Raw genomic sequence first — 21,618 nt, forward strand, 5'->3', positions numbered from 1 at the left:
TCCAGGCACCTATCAATGTAGCCACACTAATAACAATAATAATGATAACGATAATAATAATAGAATTAAAGGTGAAAGTCACAATTAATCACATCATGATGATACAAAAAACTGAAACAGAGTCGCCGCCCGCGGTGGTCTCGCGGTTCTAGGCGCTCAGTCCGGAACCGCGCGATTGCTACGGTCGCAGGTTCGAATCCTGCCTCGGGCATGGATGTGTGTGATGTCCTTAGGTTAGTTAGGTTTAAGTAGTTCTAAGTTCTAGGGGACTGATGACCACAGATGTTAAGTCCCATCGTGCTCAGAGCCACTTGAACCATTTTTTTTTAACCTGTGAAGCGGGTTACTCTACTTCATATTGAGTTACTGTCCTCAACAAATGAGATGGATGTGAAAGTGGTAATCACGATGTAGTCTTTACTGATCGACAGAAACAGTGTCGTAGGGTATATCAGGAATTGACTTCGAATGATATTGTTGAAGTAAAGCAAAACAGTCAAGCTAGAGTGAAACACTTAAACCAGACACCATATCACTCAGTTTAAAAGAAGAAACTGAAAAATGTACAGGACCTGGAATAGAATTCGATTACGGTAAGGCAAAACTCTGGCTACTGCAATAACTGTGCAGCGTGACACCAAATTATTCTATGAAGACACTTGTGCGCTGGGCTGCATCTGACGTCAGAAAATATGCATGGGACAAAATTTTCTGACAGATATTTTTGTGCTGTTGGTATGCAAGGAAATGCGTTGGTTCATCCCCTATAAAATAACACATATGGATGGACCCATTCAAGCATGTTACAGTTTTTGGGGCAAATGAAAATGACGCTGGAGTATAAGTACTTAGACTTAACAACAAAGTGATTATTATTCTGTAATGAAGCTAACGTGGTATTTACCATGATAGCACGGTGAAATGTCAGTCAGCCCTGATGGCAGCAGTGGCGTTCCCGGAGCTCTGTAGCATTCTTCTTCTGGGTTCGCAGGACGGTCGTACGTCTCTCCCGGGAGCTCGAAACGGAAAGCTGACACTCCATCTCTGGTAACGTCACCTGTGGGAAAACACGCTGCTTATAGAAACTTCAGATACAAGTCCAAAACATCGGATAAACAAGAGTCATAGGATTTAACTAAATTGACTGGACAAAATATTAGTCATCCCTACAGGAACCATTACAAGCGTCGTTTAATACCCTATAATATCGCTCCTATACTTGTTAACCGCCTGGATTTGCTTAAGAAATGAGTCCACAGGGCTGCATACGTACGTCGCATCAAATTGAGGCCACTCGCTGAGGATTTGAGGCGCATTTCCACAAAATTGCTGGGATGCCGACGTCGGCGCTTTACTCACTGTCTCGGCATGTTCCGCACATTTTATATGGGGTTTAAGTCAGGTGATTTTGCAGGCCAATCGAAAAGTAATAGGGTTGGGAGTGTTCAAAAACCAGTTACTTATTCTTCCAGCCCGATGAAATGGTCTGTTATCGTCTTGAGTAGTAGGGTTATCAGTAGTATGCTCACTACCCAGAATTTTTAAATAAACATGCTGATTCACATTAATGTTCACTTCCGATATAGAGCCCTATTAATGATAAGAAAAACACTCTCTAAACCTCTCAGATCCACCTCTGGTATGAACCTGACTTTGCACACATATAGGATGAAATGCTTTATTCGGCCTTCGCTGCACTCGACGACATGCGCCATTCTTCAAACCAGATCACATCCGATTTCGACGACTTCTAGCTCATTCAAAATGTGCAGCCTGATGTGCCTGTGTGACCGATTCCAAACAATCATTACATGCCGTTACCGTTGCAGTATTCTCTCGCTAATAGGTTGGGGTGGACCTTTATTCAGTGACTGCAGTGATTCCTGTCGGGTTTCGAAGTGATTTCTATTCAGAAGCCGAGAAACGTTTCTCCGGCCCCTCTCCGTCAGGATGTATTTCCGATCACAATTTTGGCGTAGTGTTTCGTGGCCATGTGTGTTACGACACTGCTTATAGACAAATTGAACAGTTCGCCACGAAACACCAACAAATCCATCAACTTTATACACCGTATGGGCACAGGAACGGCCGAACGCGATTGCCCCTTTTTTACCACTCTGTCACGTCCTTACATTCACCCATGTTTACGTACAACGTCTGCTCGAAATATTAAAGTCTCACTGATCGCTGCTTCCTTATGCATACGTAAGGGCAGGTCGCACGTATTCTTCATTTATACTGGAATATTTTAAGAGCAAAGCTTGTTAGTAATATAGATCTTTTGTATGTGTAAATGTTTGGCCTTAATACTGTTACAGTTCCAACAAACACTACAAGAAATGTTAGCAGTGTACAGTAAGATCCAGTATGTGCTTTTCATATCAGAAACGTAAATAACGGTCACATATACGGTCAGGAGCATTGCACTGTGTTCTGTGACATGTTCAAGGAGGGGATACAAATTGGTGGTGTGGGAATGAAAGAACGTTTCTACTATTAACAATTTGATCTAGTGAGGTTCATAAATTATTTAGCGGATGAAATGCGACGGTAGGTCACATGCAGATTGGAGACAAATTGTACTTGCATTGTGCTGATAATTTATAAACTCTGCTTCATACAGATGCTCCTCAGTGGTCAGCATATGCTATCGAGGCAACACGATGGTACCACCTTTCTGAGTTCCCTTTCGTGCAAACAGTGAGAAGGTAGTATCACAACACAGTGAATCCAGAAGGGATTATTAAGGTGGTGTGCGTAAGAGGGATCGGCTTGTGTATATCGCTCACCCCTCCACATGGGAGTGAGTTTTTGCAGGCGACTTTTAAGAAAATACGCCAGACTCCCTTCAATGGGGGACCAATGGATGATGTTCACTATAGCTTCCAAAGAGATGACACTCGTGACGTCTTCATACGTGACATTGGCTGCGATTATACGTGCATTTGTGCTTTTAGCAAACATATACCTAAAGAATGGACAGTCTTTAAGGTCTCACTAGTACACAAGAAACGGAATAGAAGTAATTCACTGAATTATAGACCCATTGAGATTATATTATAGTATAATTTTGGAACATGTACTGTGTTCCAATATTTTGAAACATCGCGAGAAAACGATCTATTCTCACATGACTGTCTCGGATTAAGAAATTATCGTTCATGTGAAACACAAGTGGCTCTTTATTAATTATAAGTAGTGATGACTCCGACAGGAAGTCTCATGCAGTCTCCATACTGCTAGATTTTCAGAAGAGTTATGACACCATTCCACACAAACGGCTAGTAACCAAACTGCGTGCCTCTGGAGTATTACCTGAGTTGTATTACTGCATTTGTGATTTCCTGTCACAAAAATCACAGTTGGTAGTAACTCATGAAATGTCATTTGTCGAAACCGGAGAGATATCCGCTATTCCTCAAGTGCTACAGCCACTCTCCTGTTTTTAAGCTATAAGATTTAGGAGAAAACCTGTTTAACCCTGTTAAGCTTCAGGCACTGCCGCCATCACCCGAGGTCACCTGATAACATCAGGCGTCATCTTGGTCACGTTGTGTTCAGTCTCCTCCTGTCGGGGTGGACCAACGATGCTTACGTGTTTAGAGATGAGTCCTGTATTGCAACTGTTGCTATTAAAACGACGCCAAATGTATGTGAATAAACCATATCTCTCTCTAGAAGAACATGAAAAGTTCCATTTGTCTCATCTGCTAGAACAACCAGCCAACATTTAGGAATATATTAGAATGAAGAGATAAACGTTCTATTGCGAGATGATTCGTAGTGGCACTGAAAAATATATCAACTACAGAAGATGAATTTCAGCGGAAGAGGGGCTAGACGTAACCATACGGTAACATTTTCTTTCACTCCTCCTACGCGCATTTAATGCCATGCATAAAAGGTTCCCTATTTACTTGGCGTATCAAATCCGGGTACAATTCCAAGCTTTCAATGATTGCCTCTATCGTTATTGTCAGGGGCTAAAACGGACTGTCCTGAATTGGCGAGGCTCCACTATTATACCAATGGGAAAACATCTGATTGCCTGTATTACATGATGGCGAAACGGATGTGGTGCGCCCTCTATATCCATAGATTTCGTTCGCACTCTCAATTCATCGTTACTTGCAGCGCCGCCTAACCCCTCGCATCAGGCGGTAAGCTGTGAGTAGTCTTCCTCTGTGGTTTTTCTTTATCAAGTGCATGATTCTGTGTATCGCTTAGCGCACCATGCGGTGCTAAGTGCACAGCTGGTGTCTGCATTGTTGTTTTCATAAAGTCTAATTTCAACTTCTTCCCTAATCACAGATTAGATGATATGTGAAAATATGATGCTTATTTAACAGGCCATGTTCTGCAACCATTGTTTCGGCCTCCTCATTAAGGCGCTCCGGAACGCCCTATACTTGCAATGTTAAAACAACGCTTATAAATCACATCTTTCCTCACAAAGTATTTGAGGTAGGAAGTTGAACTTTTTACAGATTATTTATTGGAATATGGGCTACAACTTAACACAGGGATTTTACAAAATTTTAGTTCAGTTATTAAAGGTGATTTTCTTTTTCAATTGTAATGAAAATTCACAACATTTTTTTGCAATTTTTATTTATATATTCAAAAATATACAGTTTTTTGGAAAAAGGCTGTGTTAAATTATGCAGAAGGTACTGTGTAACATTTACTGAAAGTTTGAAACAAATATGTTTGGAAGATCCTTAGAAAACATGTAATTAGTATGAGAAAATAAAAGTTTTGGGAATCGAGCGACAAAGATTGGATTAACTTTTTAGTGCATTCCAGGTCCATAGGATGGATTATCTTCATCCTCTGCAAACTCCTCCTCCAGCTTCCTCTTGTTCCTCCTCCTGTTTACTCTTGCTTGTATTTCTAGACTCTTTACAGCCCTGTCTGCAGCCCGAAGGCGTTCCTTGTCTAAAGCAAGCATCGCTCGTTGTTGTGTTCGTAGATTTTGCTACCATTTTCTTCAGTTGCAGTTACTGCAACACTGTTCCAAAAGGTGGTCATGTATGAACACTTATCACATTTCAGTTGTATTTCACTAGCAAGTCCTACGTGCTTTATTATGGAGAGTTCCAGACCAACTTCACTACAATGAATACATCTTACACAGTTTGAAAAAATTCCTTTGAGAACCGACATATCAAATATTTCATTCACATCCGATTCGCCCATAATACATTCATAGTTTTCACTCATTGAACCAAGCTTCTTCTGTGAAGTATTTTCTTTCCCACTTTGGCTGCTATGGGCAGGTGTATTTGAGAGGTTAGGTTCACTCACTTCGTTATCGTCTTTATTGTTTACAGTAATAACACATACCTTTGGCTTTCCAACATTTCTCCTTTTCATAAAAGCCTTCAGAGGATTTCTAATAACTTTACTTTTACTCATTATTATACTTCAACAAAACAGATACTCAAGAAACAGAATTAATTACAAATATTTTCGAGATAACGACAGAGTAAATAAACATGAAACAATCGACATCACACCAGCGATATATATTGAACCATCACAGGTTAGCCACCACACATACTTTATCTCACATCACTAAAATGTACCTGATGATCACGGACGTTAATAATAACACCATTTGACAGCAGTTTAACAGCGCCACAGTGGGTCACGCCCATGTAGAACACATTTCAAAAAAAATTTAAAAATAGTTGTAGTCTTCGGAATTGAATAAATTATATATCTATTAAAAGGTAATAGTCTGCAGATTCAGAAAACGCAAAAAAGTAAAAATTGAACTTTTCATGATTTTGAACCTTTCCGGAGCCCCTTAAACTCTAGACTTCTGCAGTTCCCACAAATTACGTTCACCTCATCGCATCCTTCCTTTCGAAATGCACATCTTATATCACCATCAACAACACCAACACCCATACCTTCCATTCCAATGCAGGTGTGCCTCAACGTTCTGTCCTCTCACGTCTCCTGTATGTCCTCTTCACTGCGATGTGCCAAAGGCCCCTCCTTCTCTTCATCTCCTCCAGTACGCCGATAACACCGCCTTCCTCGCCCCCTACCCTACGCTCTTGAAATTTCAGACCCTAATCGGGGTGTACATAATGGTGCATGGAAAACATCTCATAAGGTTTTACCAGAGGATAAGATGAAGATGCCGGGATGGTTTACGTCTATTGGGATATCTTGCCGCATGTACCTACACTCTCCATATGCCATGACCATGTCGGCTTTTCCTACACAGGTAAATCCCATCGACCACTCACGAGCTACTGCTTGGAATGTCCTCCACTAACTAACTAGCAAGTCGCAGTTCACTCAAGTAACAGACAGGCACACTATAAGCAAACATAACTACATTGTATCTAGCAGTCACGCAGGTTGAATAGCACAAACGAGTGTGTTGCGGAAACTCTGCACAGTATGATATTTTGTAAACGACTCACACTAGACTCCTGAAACACGTACCACTAACATTCCAATTTCCCCTACTGTTAGCCAATTTCAATAGGCATTGCCCCATTTCAAAAAGTGTATGTTTGCACAAAAAATACACTCACTACGTATTATTATAAACTGCTGATTGGCTAACAGTATGAAACACTGACTACCAATCCAGTCCGTGAAAACCGCACATCAATAGCACTTGCCATTTCTGAAATATTTGCGATGAAAGTCTTAGGTGATTCACCCTGAATACGTCGTTGTACCGTGTTAACTGTGAAAAATACGTCAGTATTGTTAAAAGAATATTAGTCTTTTATTATATACTGGCAGATTTACGTACAAGAGACTTATGCTTCCCCTAAATGACCCTTATCAGTAGTGCCAATATGCATTCTGCGAGTATTTTAATAAGTAATGCAGAAAATTTAGATGTGGTAGTATTTAATTTGAAGCTTCACTGTGCTTGCAAAGTGTGAAAAATCTCACATATATTACCATAAATGACAAACAATTATAATTTTTCTCATATATCGTCTCAGACAATCATTTACATCTACATCTACATGGATACTCTGCAAATCACATTTAAGTGCCTGGCAGAGGGTTCATCAAACCACCTTCAGAGTTCTCTATTATTCCAATCATATACAGCGCGCAGAAAGAACGAACATCTATATGTCTCCGTACGAGCTCTGATTTCCCTTATTTTATCGTAGAAATCGTTTCTCCTTATGTAGGTTGGTGTCAACAAAATATTTTCCCATTCGGAGGAGAAAGTTGGTGATTGGAATTTCGTGAGAAGATTCCGTCGCAACGAAAAACGCCTTTCTTTTAATGATGTCCTGTCCAAATCCTGTATCATTTCTGTGACACTCTCCCCCATATCTCGTGATAATACGAACATTGTCTTTGGAGATATCATATCTTTCACTGTGTTTTTGGTCATCTTTTGTGAGTATGTGTACAAACAATCTATGTCGTTCTGCAGTTTAAGTGATATATCGTAATAAAACATCTTATTTCTTCCTAAAATCGAACACTTTATTCCTTTCCTGACTAAAAAAAATTGTGCTCTGTGTGTGTGGTGATACGCTTATTAGATGTTGGTGTAGTTGATCACAGGTTTGTTTAGTGAGCCATAATTGCAAAGCAGGGACAGTTTGTTTGGGATATTGGTGATCAATTGATTTTTTTTCCCCTTGTGGTGCAACAAGTATGAAGTGAAATATATTTTTCTAATGATATCTTCTTTCTCTCCTACCCTGATACATACTTTAAAGTTTATAATGGTGATGGATACAATCGTATGTGGAAAAATAACCTGTTGCAAGCACTGTGATGATCTACAACACACGCCCCACCGCAGAGTGAAAGCTTCATTCTGGACTCCACTTAAATATCGAACTTTTTGCCACAATTGAATACACTTTATGTATCTAGATAGTCCTACAATGTAAACAACACATTTTCTGGCGCATTTAGGAATATTGTGACATTCTTGACAAGCATCACAGCTCAGGCAAGATAACTAATGTGTACCTTACAACGTTTTATTGAAATTAAGCTCATATTCGTTATTGGCAGCTATTACACCTGTTGGTGACAGTGAAAACAACTTGAACTTGTGACGCTTTTAACAGTGCAGCCATCTTTTGGTGATGGTAAGCAATTGGGATGTAAAGAAACAGTTGTTTTTAGTGGCCTCTTCACTCTTCACGGAACTACCTTTAAGGGAAACCTCATGTTTGACAACTACTTATTCCTATTTATTTATTTATGTTCTACAAGTAAATGTTGATTTTTAATCATTAGTAGGACATATTTTACATACTAGGTACGACAGTCCATAGCGAATGATGTATGACTGCAAATGAAATTTACGTATGTGACTGGTTAGCCAGTTCATAAACGATTTTCTGGAAGTCAGTAACTCAAAATTAGTTGAGAACATTTTCGGTATGTTAAACAATTCAGATAATTTGACGTGTGTCTCAATAAAAAACATATTTTCCATCAATATTAGTGCAGCCTAACTGGGGTTACATTGTAGCCCTCGTCTGACTGGAAGAGAGAGTGGCGTTTTATAGTTCACGTCATTCGGGTACTTTTGGGCGTAGCCCAAATGGGGATACTTGTAACTGGCTCTTGAATTTTAATACTAGACTCGGACTAAAAAAGAAGAAGGGTCGTGGAACATTGTGCAATATGTGTGCGCCATTTTACGTTTAATATGCATGCATATCTTTGACCCTGCATTCTTTTAATACTACGTCAGAGGTATATATGCATTAGTAATAATGTAATTTGACATTACTTGTAAGTCAGATGTAAATGTCTTTCATAAATATTGACTGTATTTGCTTTAATTTGAGGGTTACGTAATTTTTACTTCTTATTTGGCATTTTTAAAAAGTACTATGTCTTAACTAGCTGGAGACTGGGAAGTTTATCTCACAAATAATCTAATTTGATACCGTTTCTACGCTGCACTGGAGATAGGGAGCACATCACTGTACTTAGTTGGAGATAGGGGGAGGTTTGTTTAAATTTTCCACTAACACAATAGAACAATTTCCTCCATCTGGCAATTTTTTAGTACTGCTCTATAATTGGATTGTGGTGAAAAGTGGAACGTGCCTACCCACACAGTAGCGCAGATAATATCATTAATGAGAATGATAATGTTGGTAAGTCATTGATCTAGGTCAATGTCATATATATGAAAATTGCATATTCCAACGGCTTTTAGCTTATTGTAGGATTATTCACAAGCAAATTATGTTTAAATATAAAACCACGGACGAAGTAACAGATATACAATGTAATTTAGTAACGAAAACAGATACTTATTTAGGAATATGAGAGGAAGTTACATGAAAATGGGAGAGATGAAGAAAGTATGTAAATTGTTTATTACTTCAAAAGTAATCGCTGTAACCGTTAATATACATATCGTACTTTGAAACAAGCGGTCAGCGCCATGGTTGGGCCCATATGTTGCCACGGTTGTTTCGACTACGTTGCAGCAGTTTCGCTGCGAAGCCGTTATACATCCTCGATGCAATCCCGAACTCTCCCCCTAAAATTTATATATTTTTGGAGTCTTGAAGGAAGAGGTTCGTAGCCGTAGATTTGCTTCGGATGAATAGTTGGTTACATAGTACAATAATGATTCCGTAGACAACCGCAAATTTTTTTTCCAGATAAGGATTGACTGTCTTGTCTCACAGTGGAATATGGATTAACACTTGCGACGATTACTGTTGAAATAATAAGCAGTTTATTACTTTCCCCATTTCTGTCGTTTTCATTGTACCACCACTTATACAATAATATACTCCAAAAGCCTACAGTAAAAGTCGTAGATGCAGCTAAGGAAAATAATTTCAAGCACAGTGACGAGCAATGTTATCATAAAAATATTCTCCATTTATGATGAATGTAACTTAAACATTAACTGTACATTACATTATGTTCTCTTCCCCAGCTGTTTCTGATATTTTTCTTTGGGACTGTATCACTGTGGTTTCAGTTTTAGGTTGCTTTTATTATAGTACTTCGTAGATAAGTAACTGAGATATGTAGGTGTTTGTAATAGATGAATCTGAAATTCAGAATATTAAGACTAAATATGTCGGTCTGTCTCTGTGCCAAACAGTTGATAGTATCCAGTCGCTCCTCATTCCTGTCTCAACCTTGGCTAGAGAAATGAAAAGATGTGGACTTTATAATACAGATGTGCTGTGTTGCTTTTGTAATGGTTCAGAATTTTAGTTGCTTAGCATAAAGGGTGATCAGAAAGTTTCCGTTTGAGGATGTTGCTGCTGCGCATATGCAACTCCGCGCGACTCAGATGCGGGTATGCATGCATCTACATGTAGGCAAGGGATTAGCGTAGCCTTCGAACGCAAACTTTTTGCTTCCCCCTCATAGACATGCACAAATTCACAATTATTTTACTATGTGTAAATACTGTTCACGCTGTATAACTGGATGTCTACCATTTTGTCATTGTTTACAGAGAGCCTATTTATAACGCAAGATTTAACAGTAATTTAGGAACACGCGAACAAAATGTTTAACATGCGTAAGCATTCATTATTGCTAGACGTCTGGATCATCTTTGAATGTACCTTTGCCTGAAGTTATTCAGCTGTTGTAGCTGCAGTCTGTATGCTGAGTAGTTCGTGGCTCACACCTGACATAATGTGGTCTTCTAGTGAAAGGTCAGTGTTTTCTACCTTGAGTAATACTATATATGGACTCTTCCAAGTGCAGTTTCTCATGTGGATTGATAATTTAATTTGTATGCCCTATCTCGTGTGACACAGTGAACATTGTTAACCTATATGTGAGTAAGGAAGATAACTCATACTGAATTTGAGACTAGATTGTTATTATGTCTGTGAGTTCTCCAGACTGTTATAAACAATGTAACATTCGTCTATGTAGATACGTTCTTTTGTAGGTGCTTGATAATGACATAGCAATCGAAATTGGCCAATCGCACAACAAATAAACGACATTAAGATACAACCTATAACGGACAATATTTTCTTTAACGAAATTTTTTGAGGCTGTGGACGTGCGCTTAGACAAGAACATCCAAGAAATCGTTTACATTCCGTGAATTGGAATTTTCAACTTGTGCTTTCCAATAAATTAGTGACTTTGGCCCATAGATTCTGAGATATGTCGCTGTTATGTTATTTATCATCTTCAAAATGCAACTAACTACTTATTTCCTGCACTAAAGTTATCACTTTTCAACAATCCATTTTTTTTTTTGTGGGGAACGTACCCGACGGGACTACACAATGCTTTGGTGTGAAGAGTGGAATTGATCGAAACAAGAGGAAGTGAGAGGAGGACTAAAGAAATTCTGTTAAATTTTGATTACGCGACTAAATACCTAGGGACTGCACTTTTTAATTGGTACCATCACCTAGAAAATGTTGTTTAGAACGCGAACCAGATAATGCGTTTAATGAAGAACACGTTATTCCACTAGTCTGTGTTTTAAAATATCTAATTTGTACTCAAGTTTTGAACACTCTCTATTTTCAAGAGCATCTGTACTAATAGATATGGAAACACTTTTGCCAGTTCATTAAAAATTTACAAGATATGAACATTTCTGCACAGCGTGTCACGTGATATTTTAAATAATTGACCACGAGATGTTCACATCTGTTATTAAAATGCACTTAAAATTGATAGTGTAGGAACCTATTATTACGAATCAAATATTTTAAAACACAGTCACGAGGAATAATCTCCTTATTCAAATTTATTGAGGCTGTGGGGAAAAACAGATGCAACAGGTCTATTAAAGAGGCTGCTGCACTATGCTTTTCCCTCATCCCCGGAGTACTACTGCGCTATCTGGGATTTTTATCACAGAAGATTGACGCAATGCAAAGAAGGGCCATTCGTTTTGTATTATCATGAAACTAGGAGATGGTGTCACGGATATGGTAAGCGGGGCGATTTTCGTTGCTGCCAGATATTTTCCCACGACTTCAGTCGTTAACTTTCTCCTCCGAATATCTAAATATTTTGCTGACTTCCAATAACAAAGGAAGGAAAACCATCGTTACAAAATGAGAGGAATCAAACGTACGGAAGCATATAGGTGTACACTTTCTCCCCGTGCTGTTCGAGAGTGGTACTCTTGACAAATAGTATGAAAGTAATTCTATAAAAACGTAGTCCTATGAACTCTCTGCAAAACACACAAGTATGAGCTGCAGAGTAATGATGTGGAGATATGAGTAAGCCGATGTTGAGATGGCATTGTTTGTAGTCATATATGTCATTCCACCTGTGCAGGAGGTGGTTACTTCCTAATACAGAAAGTCCACCCACGGAGAAATTGTGAAGTACACGAATACATTGAACAGCAGCCCAAATCCTATTGAGCACGAATGTGGTTCGCAAAGTAGGTGTGTTGTTGAATTTTACAAGTTGTTGCTCTGAGAGTAAGTTTGCTAGAAGCCTGTCATTCACTTCTTATTTTTTGTGGAATTTATGAAGGGTATCATTGAAGTATCACATATGTGACGGACAACAGTCTGATGACGCTGTGGTATAGTATGGGAACATTCGTCGTTGAGTTACTGTAGAAGAATACAAGACGTCATAAAACAAATTTTTATTTGGTGTGATGAATGGCAGTTTGCTATAAACGTCGAAAAATATGAGTTAATGCAGACGAATAGGAAAAAAAAACATATTGATGTTCAAATACAGCATTATAGTGTGCTGCTTGACAAAGTCTGGTCGACTGAACGATATGAAATGGGACGAGCAATTAAGTACGGTAGTAGGGGAGGCAAATGAGCGACTTCTGTTTATTGGAAGCATTTTACAAAAGTGTAGCTCAGCTATAAAAGAGACCACTTATAGCTAACTACTTATTCTTCAGTACTGCTCAAAGGTCGGATTAAAGGAAGAAATCGGAACAGTTGAGTGGCGGGCTGCTAGATTTGTTAGGTTCAATCAACACCCGAGTTGTACGGAGATGTTTCGCGAACTCAAATGAGAATCGCTAGGGGGAAATCTACGTTCTATCCGCGAAACACTACTGAGAAAATTTTGAGAGACAGCATTTGAAGCTGACTGCAGAAATAATCTACTGCCGACAATCTACACATCATGAAGTGACGGCTAAGATGAGGGAACGTAGGGCACGTATGGGGGCAAATAGAGAGTCGTTTATCCCACGCTCTGTTTGCGAGTGGAACAGGAACTGGAACTACTGGTAGTGTACCAGACTGCGGCTGGCGGATTACGTATGTAGATGTGGATGTAGATGTTGTGTATATGAAGCCGATGCTTTCATTATGTATGTTTTAACACGTTTTATGGAGCAATACTTCATCTGGTACTGTTTCTTTCTGTTTTATTAACTCGGTGCCACGTGGTCAATATTTCAAGTTAAATTTGGATAGTTCTTCTTGGTTTACGAAAAATAGTGTAATTCGATTCATGGGAAACATAAACAAAAGCAAACTTAAGATGAACTCTGAAATGTTCAACCATAATTTTAGAAGCAAAAATTATATCCATATAGGCTGTGCTGGATAGTTTGTCAGTATATCTGGACTCGAATGTGTAAACTCTGTTTAACACTAATTTTTAAATTGAAAAGGATTTTAATTTTCCAAGACACAGACAGCTGATGTTGTTCTGGGTAATCTCATTATGAGCAATGTGGGTAAATAAGCACTAGCTGTAACTGGTTATCGGTATTTCCTGTAGAAATAGCCCAACTAGCCGCAGGTGCTAACTGATGAACTGTCTGTCTCATTCCACATCCCTTGAGGCTCTCAGAGAGGAAACAATTATGGAACACGGTGTGTCGTCTAATGAAAGCCCGTATACAATCTATGTTGCGTGTTTGTATGTGTGTGTGTTACAGAGAGATAGAGAGGGAGAGAGAGAGAAAGAGAGAGACAGAGAGAGAGAGAGACACAGAGAGAGAGAGAGAGAGAGAGAGAGAGAGAGAGAGAGAGAGAGAGAGGGAGAGAGCGAGGGAGAGAGAGAGTTACGAGTCACTTACGTGACCTTCTCGCTCCTCCCCCAGCCACCCCTCCCCCTGTATGACCCTTCAGCTCCTTGGTAACCTTAGAGGTGGAAATTGTAATGAGATATAAAAACAGTTAAAAAGCGACAGATATTAGTCCATAGCGTGGTTAGTGACAGTACTTTTTTGCAAAACTTTCAGAAAAAATTTTCGAACCATCTCTGTAGACCCTTCAAGAACACAACCTGCAAGAAATAATTTCCCGACTACTATACTTTGTGAGAAATTCTTCATCTTCCAGTTGAGACTCAATGTACACACCTGCATATTAATGTAGAGAACTTGGAGGACTCAGCGGATGGTGAACTATGGTAAGGAGGTGTCATTTGTTGAATTTTGACAAGAAATATTAATAAGGTGTGTGTATATGGCAACACTTAGTAAATATTATCCACAGATCTCCACATTTTACTCTCTAGAGACCCCAAATTTCTCCCTCACTTTTAGTGCCTGTTAAGGCGTAGGTTTCACAATAATGTATTTATTCTTAATCCTCCTGAGTAAATTAAAATGTTTTTATGATCAGGTTTAATTTAGATTAAATTTAATACACTAACATTTTGCCTTCTTCATTTCTACACTGTAATTTTATTTTTAAGAATACGTAAATAAAATATTTTTGGGTTTACGGTCTACACATATTTAATTTTTTCCCTTTTTGATAGCAGATTAGGATAAAATGTAGTTAGTAATGTAAAGAAATTGTTATAGTTGTAACAGTATGAGAAATCGATAGAAACAACTAGCAAAATTTAATGGTGCTTATCCCTAAGTTTCTGTAACATTACTGTTCCTGTCGAGTTACAACAACATTGTTATATACGTTAACATTTTTATGTTTACCTTTCTTACAAAAGGTACACAGGAATATACAAGAGACTACTTTCTAGAGTCTGTTTCAGTCAGACAGAAGAACTAACTGCATAAGGAAGTGATTTTCGAAGCGGTATGACTACGACGAGCAGCTCTTAATATCTCATGCACGAAATTTGTTTCTTTTCGGTTTCAGTTACATAACAGGTAGGAGAGCCTTACCTGCATAATAGATAGGAGTGATCCTACATATTGTCTTGCGGAAGTATTTAAGGGTGTCATTCTTTGTCAGATATTGAGGGTAAACGACCCCTTCGGTCGCCCCAGCAACTGCGTCACACTTTTCGCCAGACCAGTATCCAAACCGAGGGCTACCATGAAACTGATCCATTGTAAAGAACCTTCGAGCGTTTTCTGGACCTATGAAAACTGTAACGTTGTCTCGGAAATCGCTGTATATCTGCAAACCACAAACAGGATGTCGTTATCGTAAATAAAAGGAAAACCATGTAACAATGTTCACACAAATCCTACGTAGTAGAGAGCTGTAACAAACACCTTCGTTATTTCTCTCTTTTTTAAAAATTAAAATCGCTGAAAATAAATTTTTAATATTAACTTAAGAGGTGGGTTATCAGATCGGGATTCAACACAAATAAAAAACTAAGCGATATGGGAGTTCCCCTGAACATTTTTTAACATTAACCTGTGTTATCATTCTTAAAAGTTCACATGGAAAATAAGCAACTTTCAAATCTGCAATTGAACTGCAGCAACAAACAACAAACAGTATGTAATAGAGAACTGTAATTTAATATTTCTTTTACCATGTGTAGGATTCCGATATTTGTGACTGGGACCAGATTTGGGACAACAGTCTGAGCAAAATGAAGCACTGGATCGGTAAAATTCCAGAAATAATTGTACACAGTTGTTTTGACGAATGGCTGAGAGTCTAGCCTTCGCATAAGTATGTTGTATCCCCATTTGATTAAAAATGAGGTATCCTGTAGGTACGAAGCAATGCCCTGGAAAAGACAACACAAGAATATTTAGTCCAACATAAACAAATACGTATTACCTTATGACACACTAGCTCTTTAAACTGAAACTTCACTGACAGCTGAAGGCTGTTTGCCGCACGAAGACGCGAAGCTCTCCTCACAAAATTTATGCACAGTCTTTTTTAGGATATTCTGGTGTATTTAGAGTGCGATGGTACTGATGGTTCTAACGAAAATAGTTAAGTCTCCATTTAACGAGTATCGAAAATTTCTGTTCAATGTCTAAAACACATAAGATCCGTTATAAAAGATGAAAAACAAATATTGAATAGGAACAACTGCTAGCTGCCTTATTGAAGAATAACACGAGCTATGCGCTTCCGTACATATTAAACGTACTTCTGGCTGAGGCTTAATAGGAAAACGTTCCTTTATTTAGTTCTGTAACAGCGCTTGATACGATACGAACTTTGCTTTAGTACAAATAATAAAATAATATTGTCTCTCTTTCTTAAACCAACATATTACGTAATTTCATATCGTAATTAGAATGTATTGGTAACCTCGGGGGCACACAGTCGAAATTAATATATCTTTGTTTAGAATAGTTGCTACTGTTATGGTTATTGTTTCATGAATCTTAGAGAAAATTACGATGTTCTCATACTACATGCAGCGATGATAATACTTTTCATCCATTCCAAAAACTTCGAATTAATTAAGTAATTTTTGAACAAAGATACTGAATAGGAACAAGTCATATCCCAAGATATAAGAGTTGAATTATAACATATTTTACGGACAATACTTACATGATACATTGTGCCATGCAGGCCAGATTGCAGGGGAGGGGGGTTGAGGGTCAAACCGGGGTTCCTGCTTCGGCGCCCCAGGATTCATGTTCTTGAAGAAAAAAGCTTTGTCCACAAAGTGCCTAGCATTCAGCGCACGTTGGTCTATAGATTATCCTATGACTTTGAAACGTGTCCCTGCTGGCTTTTGGTTCAAATGGCTCTGAGTACTATGGGACTTAGAAGTCCCCTAGAACTTAGAACTTCTTAAACATAGCTAACCTAAGGACATCACACACATCCACGCCCGAAGCAGGATTCGAACTGCGACCGTAGCGGTCACTATCAACACTGACATGCTTGCACATCTGTATGTTGTATCTATGTTATTTGACGACCTACTTGACCTAAGAATGCAGTGCACAAACTTTTATCTTATACTGGTGTGCATTTTCAGCCAGTGTGGTTTTGAAGCACTTCGCTGCTCTTCTGTTGATGTGGTCTATTCTTAATGAACATTCTCTTTCTTGACATTCCGCTGTGGTACATGAATATTCATTTTGTCCGTTTTTGATGTGAATGCGTCCAGCTATTCAAATGCTGCCTTTTATTCGTTTCACATAGGCTTATAGTAATTTTTTGCCAAATTGGATCCGAAAATGATAGGTTTTTTCAACCCAAACTAGTTACCTTATTACTCTTATCTACTTGCTGTGTAGACATTATTACGTTTTTAAGATTATATATATATATATATATATATATATATATATATATATATATATATATAGATCGCTTCTTTTATTCAGAAAATTTCAGATAGTAATAAGGATAAACCTATTTGAAAATGCTTGTATCAGAATTGAACGTAATATGAAAATACACTTTTTACAGTTGCTGACATACTTACTAATACAGCTATGTTTGGCACAATGATCGTGTCGTTGAGGCTGAGGGTGTTCTTTTCTGGCAGCCAATGAGGCGAGCGGACTCCCGTGTACGTCATCGTATTGTTGTCGTGGTGGGTGACATTGTGGTGTCTGAGCCTCTCCCTTTAACAATGAAATACAATAAAGGCAAAATCAAAGCGTTGATATTTTAAACATTTTTGGCTGTGCACTCAGCAACTGTGTATGCAAATATATAAAATGTGACAGTCAGCCAACCGGTTGCACACAACTTTTTTTTTTTTTAAAAAAAAAAGAAAACCACATGATCAACGTTTCGATAGCTCAGACTATCTTCACCAAAATGGTAAACTTTACATGAACTAACATTACTTTTAAATTTTCAGCAACAGTAAACTTGTGCCGCCGCTTGCAGCTATGACTGTATTACTCTTTTTTATTATGACCTACATTCGTGACTCATGAAACAAAACCATGTCTTTTGACGATAGCACTCTAGCTGAAAATTTGAAAGTTGTTATGTGAGTTCATGTAACTTTTCACATTCTGATGAAGATAGCCTTAGAGGTACCGAAACTTGGCTAATGTGTTTTTACAAAAAGTTGTGTGCAACCTGTCAGCTGACGGTTACATTTCGTATACAATCAAAGCGACTAAATCTATCAGTCATACTTCAGTACGAATCAACCAACGTACCTCTCCAGAAGAGGAAAACGTACGAAGACGTGCTGAAAATTAATGTCTCCGAATTTCTTATGGGATAACTCTTAAAGCTTTTTAAATAAATCAAACGTTATTAGAATTCTACGTCTTTATTCTTCGTGTCTACTTGTTTTCAGCCCTCTGCCGCTAGAGGGCTCCGAATTGCAGCGTGTAACATGATGGTATATCACGTGACTATGTCGATGCGAGAGAAACAGCCTACTGTAATTAAGTTACGAATTCTAAGATTTCGTTTATACACGAAGCGTCCTCCGCTTGAGCATTACATTGGCAGATCACACTGCTTCGGTTCACCGTCATCGATCATCCTCCACGCAGTCCCGACTTGATCCCATACGATTTCGTCTGTTTCCAAAACTTAAAGAACACCTTAGACGACTCACGACGGGAGAAATGTTTTCGTCGTAGGGCGACTATGTAGACAAGTAAATATGTAGACATGAAGAACCAAGTTTGGAAATGTTCATAAGGTTTGTTTTATTAAAAAAAGCATGAAGATTTTTTGCGTAAAAAATTCGGATGCGATACTTTTCAGCACGCCCTCGTATAAGTACTTTGTATATTGTACGTATCCTCCGATTCTTCGCTTGCAAACGGAGAATTTCCCCTTATTTCTCTCCTTATTTCTCTTCCTTTTTTCTTATTTTGTAGATTATTAAATGAAATTTAATTTTGTCCTGTACTATATCTGCTTCGCAAACATCCACTACAGTGACCCAACTTTCACGCTAAGCCAATCACTTTTAATGGAATTAAATTTGCTGAATAAAATGAAAGGAGTCAATGACATGAAATGATATCAGTGAAAAACATTCAGGATTCTGCTTCGAGTATAAAACGTAAAACAAACACTTTGAATATGCCAAAGCATTTGCAGTGTTCAGAGCGGACATGGGAACAAAATTTATACTTGGTCACTCACATTAAGGTGTGTTGGATTGAAAAACAAAGAATTTTTAAGAAAGAATAGGCCGTTTCGGATGCAACCGAGACTGTCTATTCTTTCTTGGACACCTCTCAGAGGTTGCTGTACCATTAGCTGAAAGATGGAGTATTGTCGTTTTAACAAAGGATTTTAATTATGAGGCTAAGATGTTTCGAAGTTAATCCCTATGTAGATAATTTTTGTTGCAGTTTCGCAAATTCTTCGTGTGTTAAAAAATAAATATCAAGTTAATTTCTTAATCTATAATAGATACTAAATGTAATATCTTTTTCAAATCTAAGACCAAATTTAACCCTGTCGAAGTTTACCGTGCAAAAAGGTTCTTTCATACCAAACTATAAGGTGAGTGGAAATGAAATTACTCTAGGCTGGAACATAGTTAATTGTCGAACATAAAACAGACGCATATGGAAAGAGAATTTTTTTAAATGTCACAAGTCACTTAGCAGCCACTGTATACCCATCCAGTTACTGTAAAGGCCGTTTCTTTACAAACTATAAAAAGAAAAGAAAAAAAGAATTACGAGAGTTAATCATGAAAGTCATGCATCCTAACTCATATCCAACGTTAATAGCATTTTAGACACACGTTTTATTTCACTTCTTGAGAAAGTGACTTTATAGATGAAAGGTCATCTGAACTAACATCTTCTAACAGAAGTAGACTAAAATAAAAAGTGAATGATTCAGACATATGGGAAGAATGAATGGAAGTAAACGAACCACAAGAAATGAACCGCAAGACAGCTGTGATTGGTGACTTTTTATATTCACAACCTGTTTCGCTGCATTAAAACAGCATCCTCAGGTGAACTAGATAATAGGGAAAGGATCCCACATAATACGTATGATCAAATTACTATAAGGAACTTTCTAAAACCGTTTTTAAAAAATTTAAATTGTAGAACTAAGACAATGTGGTATTTTTAATAACTTTGTCTAGTGTATTTACCTTTCTTGGAATGACTATTTCATACGTCTAAGAAGTGGATTTCCATTTCATCTACTTTGTGATTCCACTTATTTTTTCCATTACTTTTTTCATCTTATATTTATCTTTCTTTGTATAAGCAATTGTTACATTTAACTTTTTTATTGCTCGATCTTTGGATACATTCTTTCACTTTTAGGACACTACCCAACCCTCCGTAGTCAAAAATTCCGCCGCTTGTGGTGTTACCGTCGTTTACTAGTGCCTCCAGTTGTATGTCAACATGGCATGTCAGTACACAATACACCGCCTTCCGTGGTGAACCCTTGCAGCGACCACAGGGTATGTATAGATTCCTGTTTATGTTACTGCAAATTATCTTAGTCCTTAGCTCTCTTATTATCTTACAGTTCTGTCGTGGTTAGGTGTAACTATATCAGTATATTGCGCCTCGAAGTTTGCGTCATACATTTCATGGACTTCACATCGACACGCTTATCAGCTTGTACCTCAGTCAGCCTTACAGACTTGACATTTATTCATAATTGTGCGAAGGTTGGTGAAGGGGGGAGGGTGTGAGAAAGGAGCGATGTCGTGGAAGTGGGGGTGGGGGGGAGATTAGTTATCTAGCTTGCTGAAGGTCCCAGTTCCGATCATTCCTTACCAATAACTTCCATTTTCAATCATTGTACTTATATATGTTTTTCTTCTTGTAGTGCGCCACCGCCCCATCCTCTCCAATGTCCTGTTTTATTTATGTTGTTAACTTCCCCTCTTTAGAGATTTAATTTTGGACCACGAAAGTTTTGGACTTCTTGGTGTGCTAATGTGCCACTGTTGTAAGTAAAATTTTGTAATTTTGATGTTTTCTGCCAGTTTAAACACGCCGCATAGGATCTATAAAAATATTTAAGAAATTTCTTAGAATTTTCAGAAGAAACTAAAATAACCTCATTTTATTTTGATCATATGGATTACATGGGATCTTTACCTTGTTATGCAGTTCACCTGAGGATGTTGTTTTAATGCAGCGAAACCGGTAGTGACGATGAAACTCCAAAACCTAACTTCTCCTTCACAGTCCATGAAGGCCGACCGGCCGCTGTGGTCGATCGATTCTAGGCGCTTCAGTCCGGAGCTGCGCTGTTGCTACGGTACCATGTTCGAATCCTGCCTCGGGCATGGCTGTGTGTATGTCCTTAGGTTAGTTTGGTTTAAGTAGTTCTAAGTCTAGGGGACTGATGACCTCAGATGTTAAGTCCAATAGTGCTTAGAGCCATTTAAACCGGATGGCGTTCCGAGCCAAATTTTATTCAAGTTTGATGGGTTTACTGGAGAACCATATATGGTGCGTGCATGGACATTGTCTTATTCGGCGTTGCGGTTACGCAGCAGAGTTCAGAAAACGCTGGGATCGCCTGTAGTTCGGAAATCTTAGCAGCCGTATGGACTGTGGACAGCGTAATCAGG

At 38.3% G+C, this 21,618-nt stretch overlaps 1 protein-coding gene across 1 annotated transcript in view; it reads right to left on the reverse strand.

Moving 5' to 3' along the window:
• The window catches only part of LOC124545076 (scavenger receptor class B member 1-like), a 354,103-nt gene that overhangs the window by 25,683 nt on the left and 306,802 nt on the right, over window positions 1-21,618 (reverse strand). Inside the window, exons 4-7 of the mRNA XM_047123885.1 lie at window positions 17,551-17,692; window positions 15,673-15,873; window positions 15,068-15,305; window positions 905-1,057 (exon numbers count right to left, since the gene is read on the reverse strand). Coding sequence (XP_046979841.1) covers window positions 905-1,057; window positions 15,068-15,305; window positions 15,673-15,873; window positions 17,551-17,692 — 734 coding nt within the window. The remainder of the gene's footprint in view (window positions 1-904; window positions 1,058-15,067; window positions 15,306-15,672; window positions 15,874-17,550; window positions 17,693-21,618) is intronic.

This window comes from Schistocerca americana, chromosome 8 (assembly GCF_021461395.2).
Source record: "Schistocerca americana isolate TAMUIC-IGC-003095 chromosome 8, iqSchAmer2.1, whole genome shotgun sequence".
Classification (NCBI taxonomy): Eukaryota; Metazoa; Arthropoda; class Insecta; order Orthoptera; family Acrididae; genus Schistocerca; species Schistocerca americana.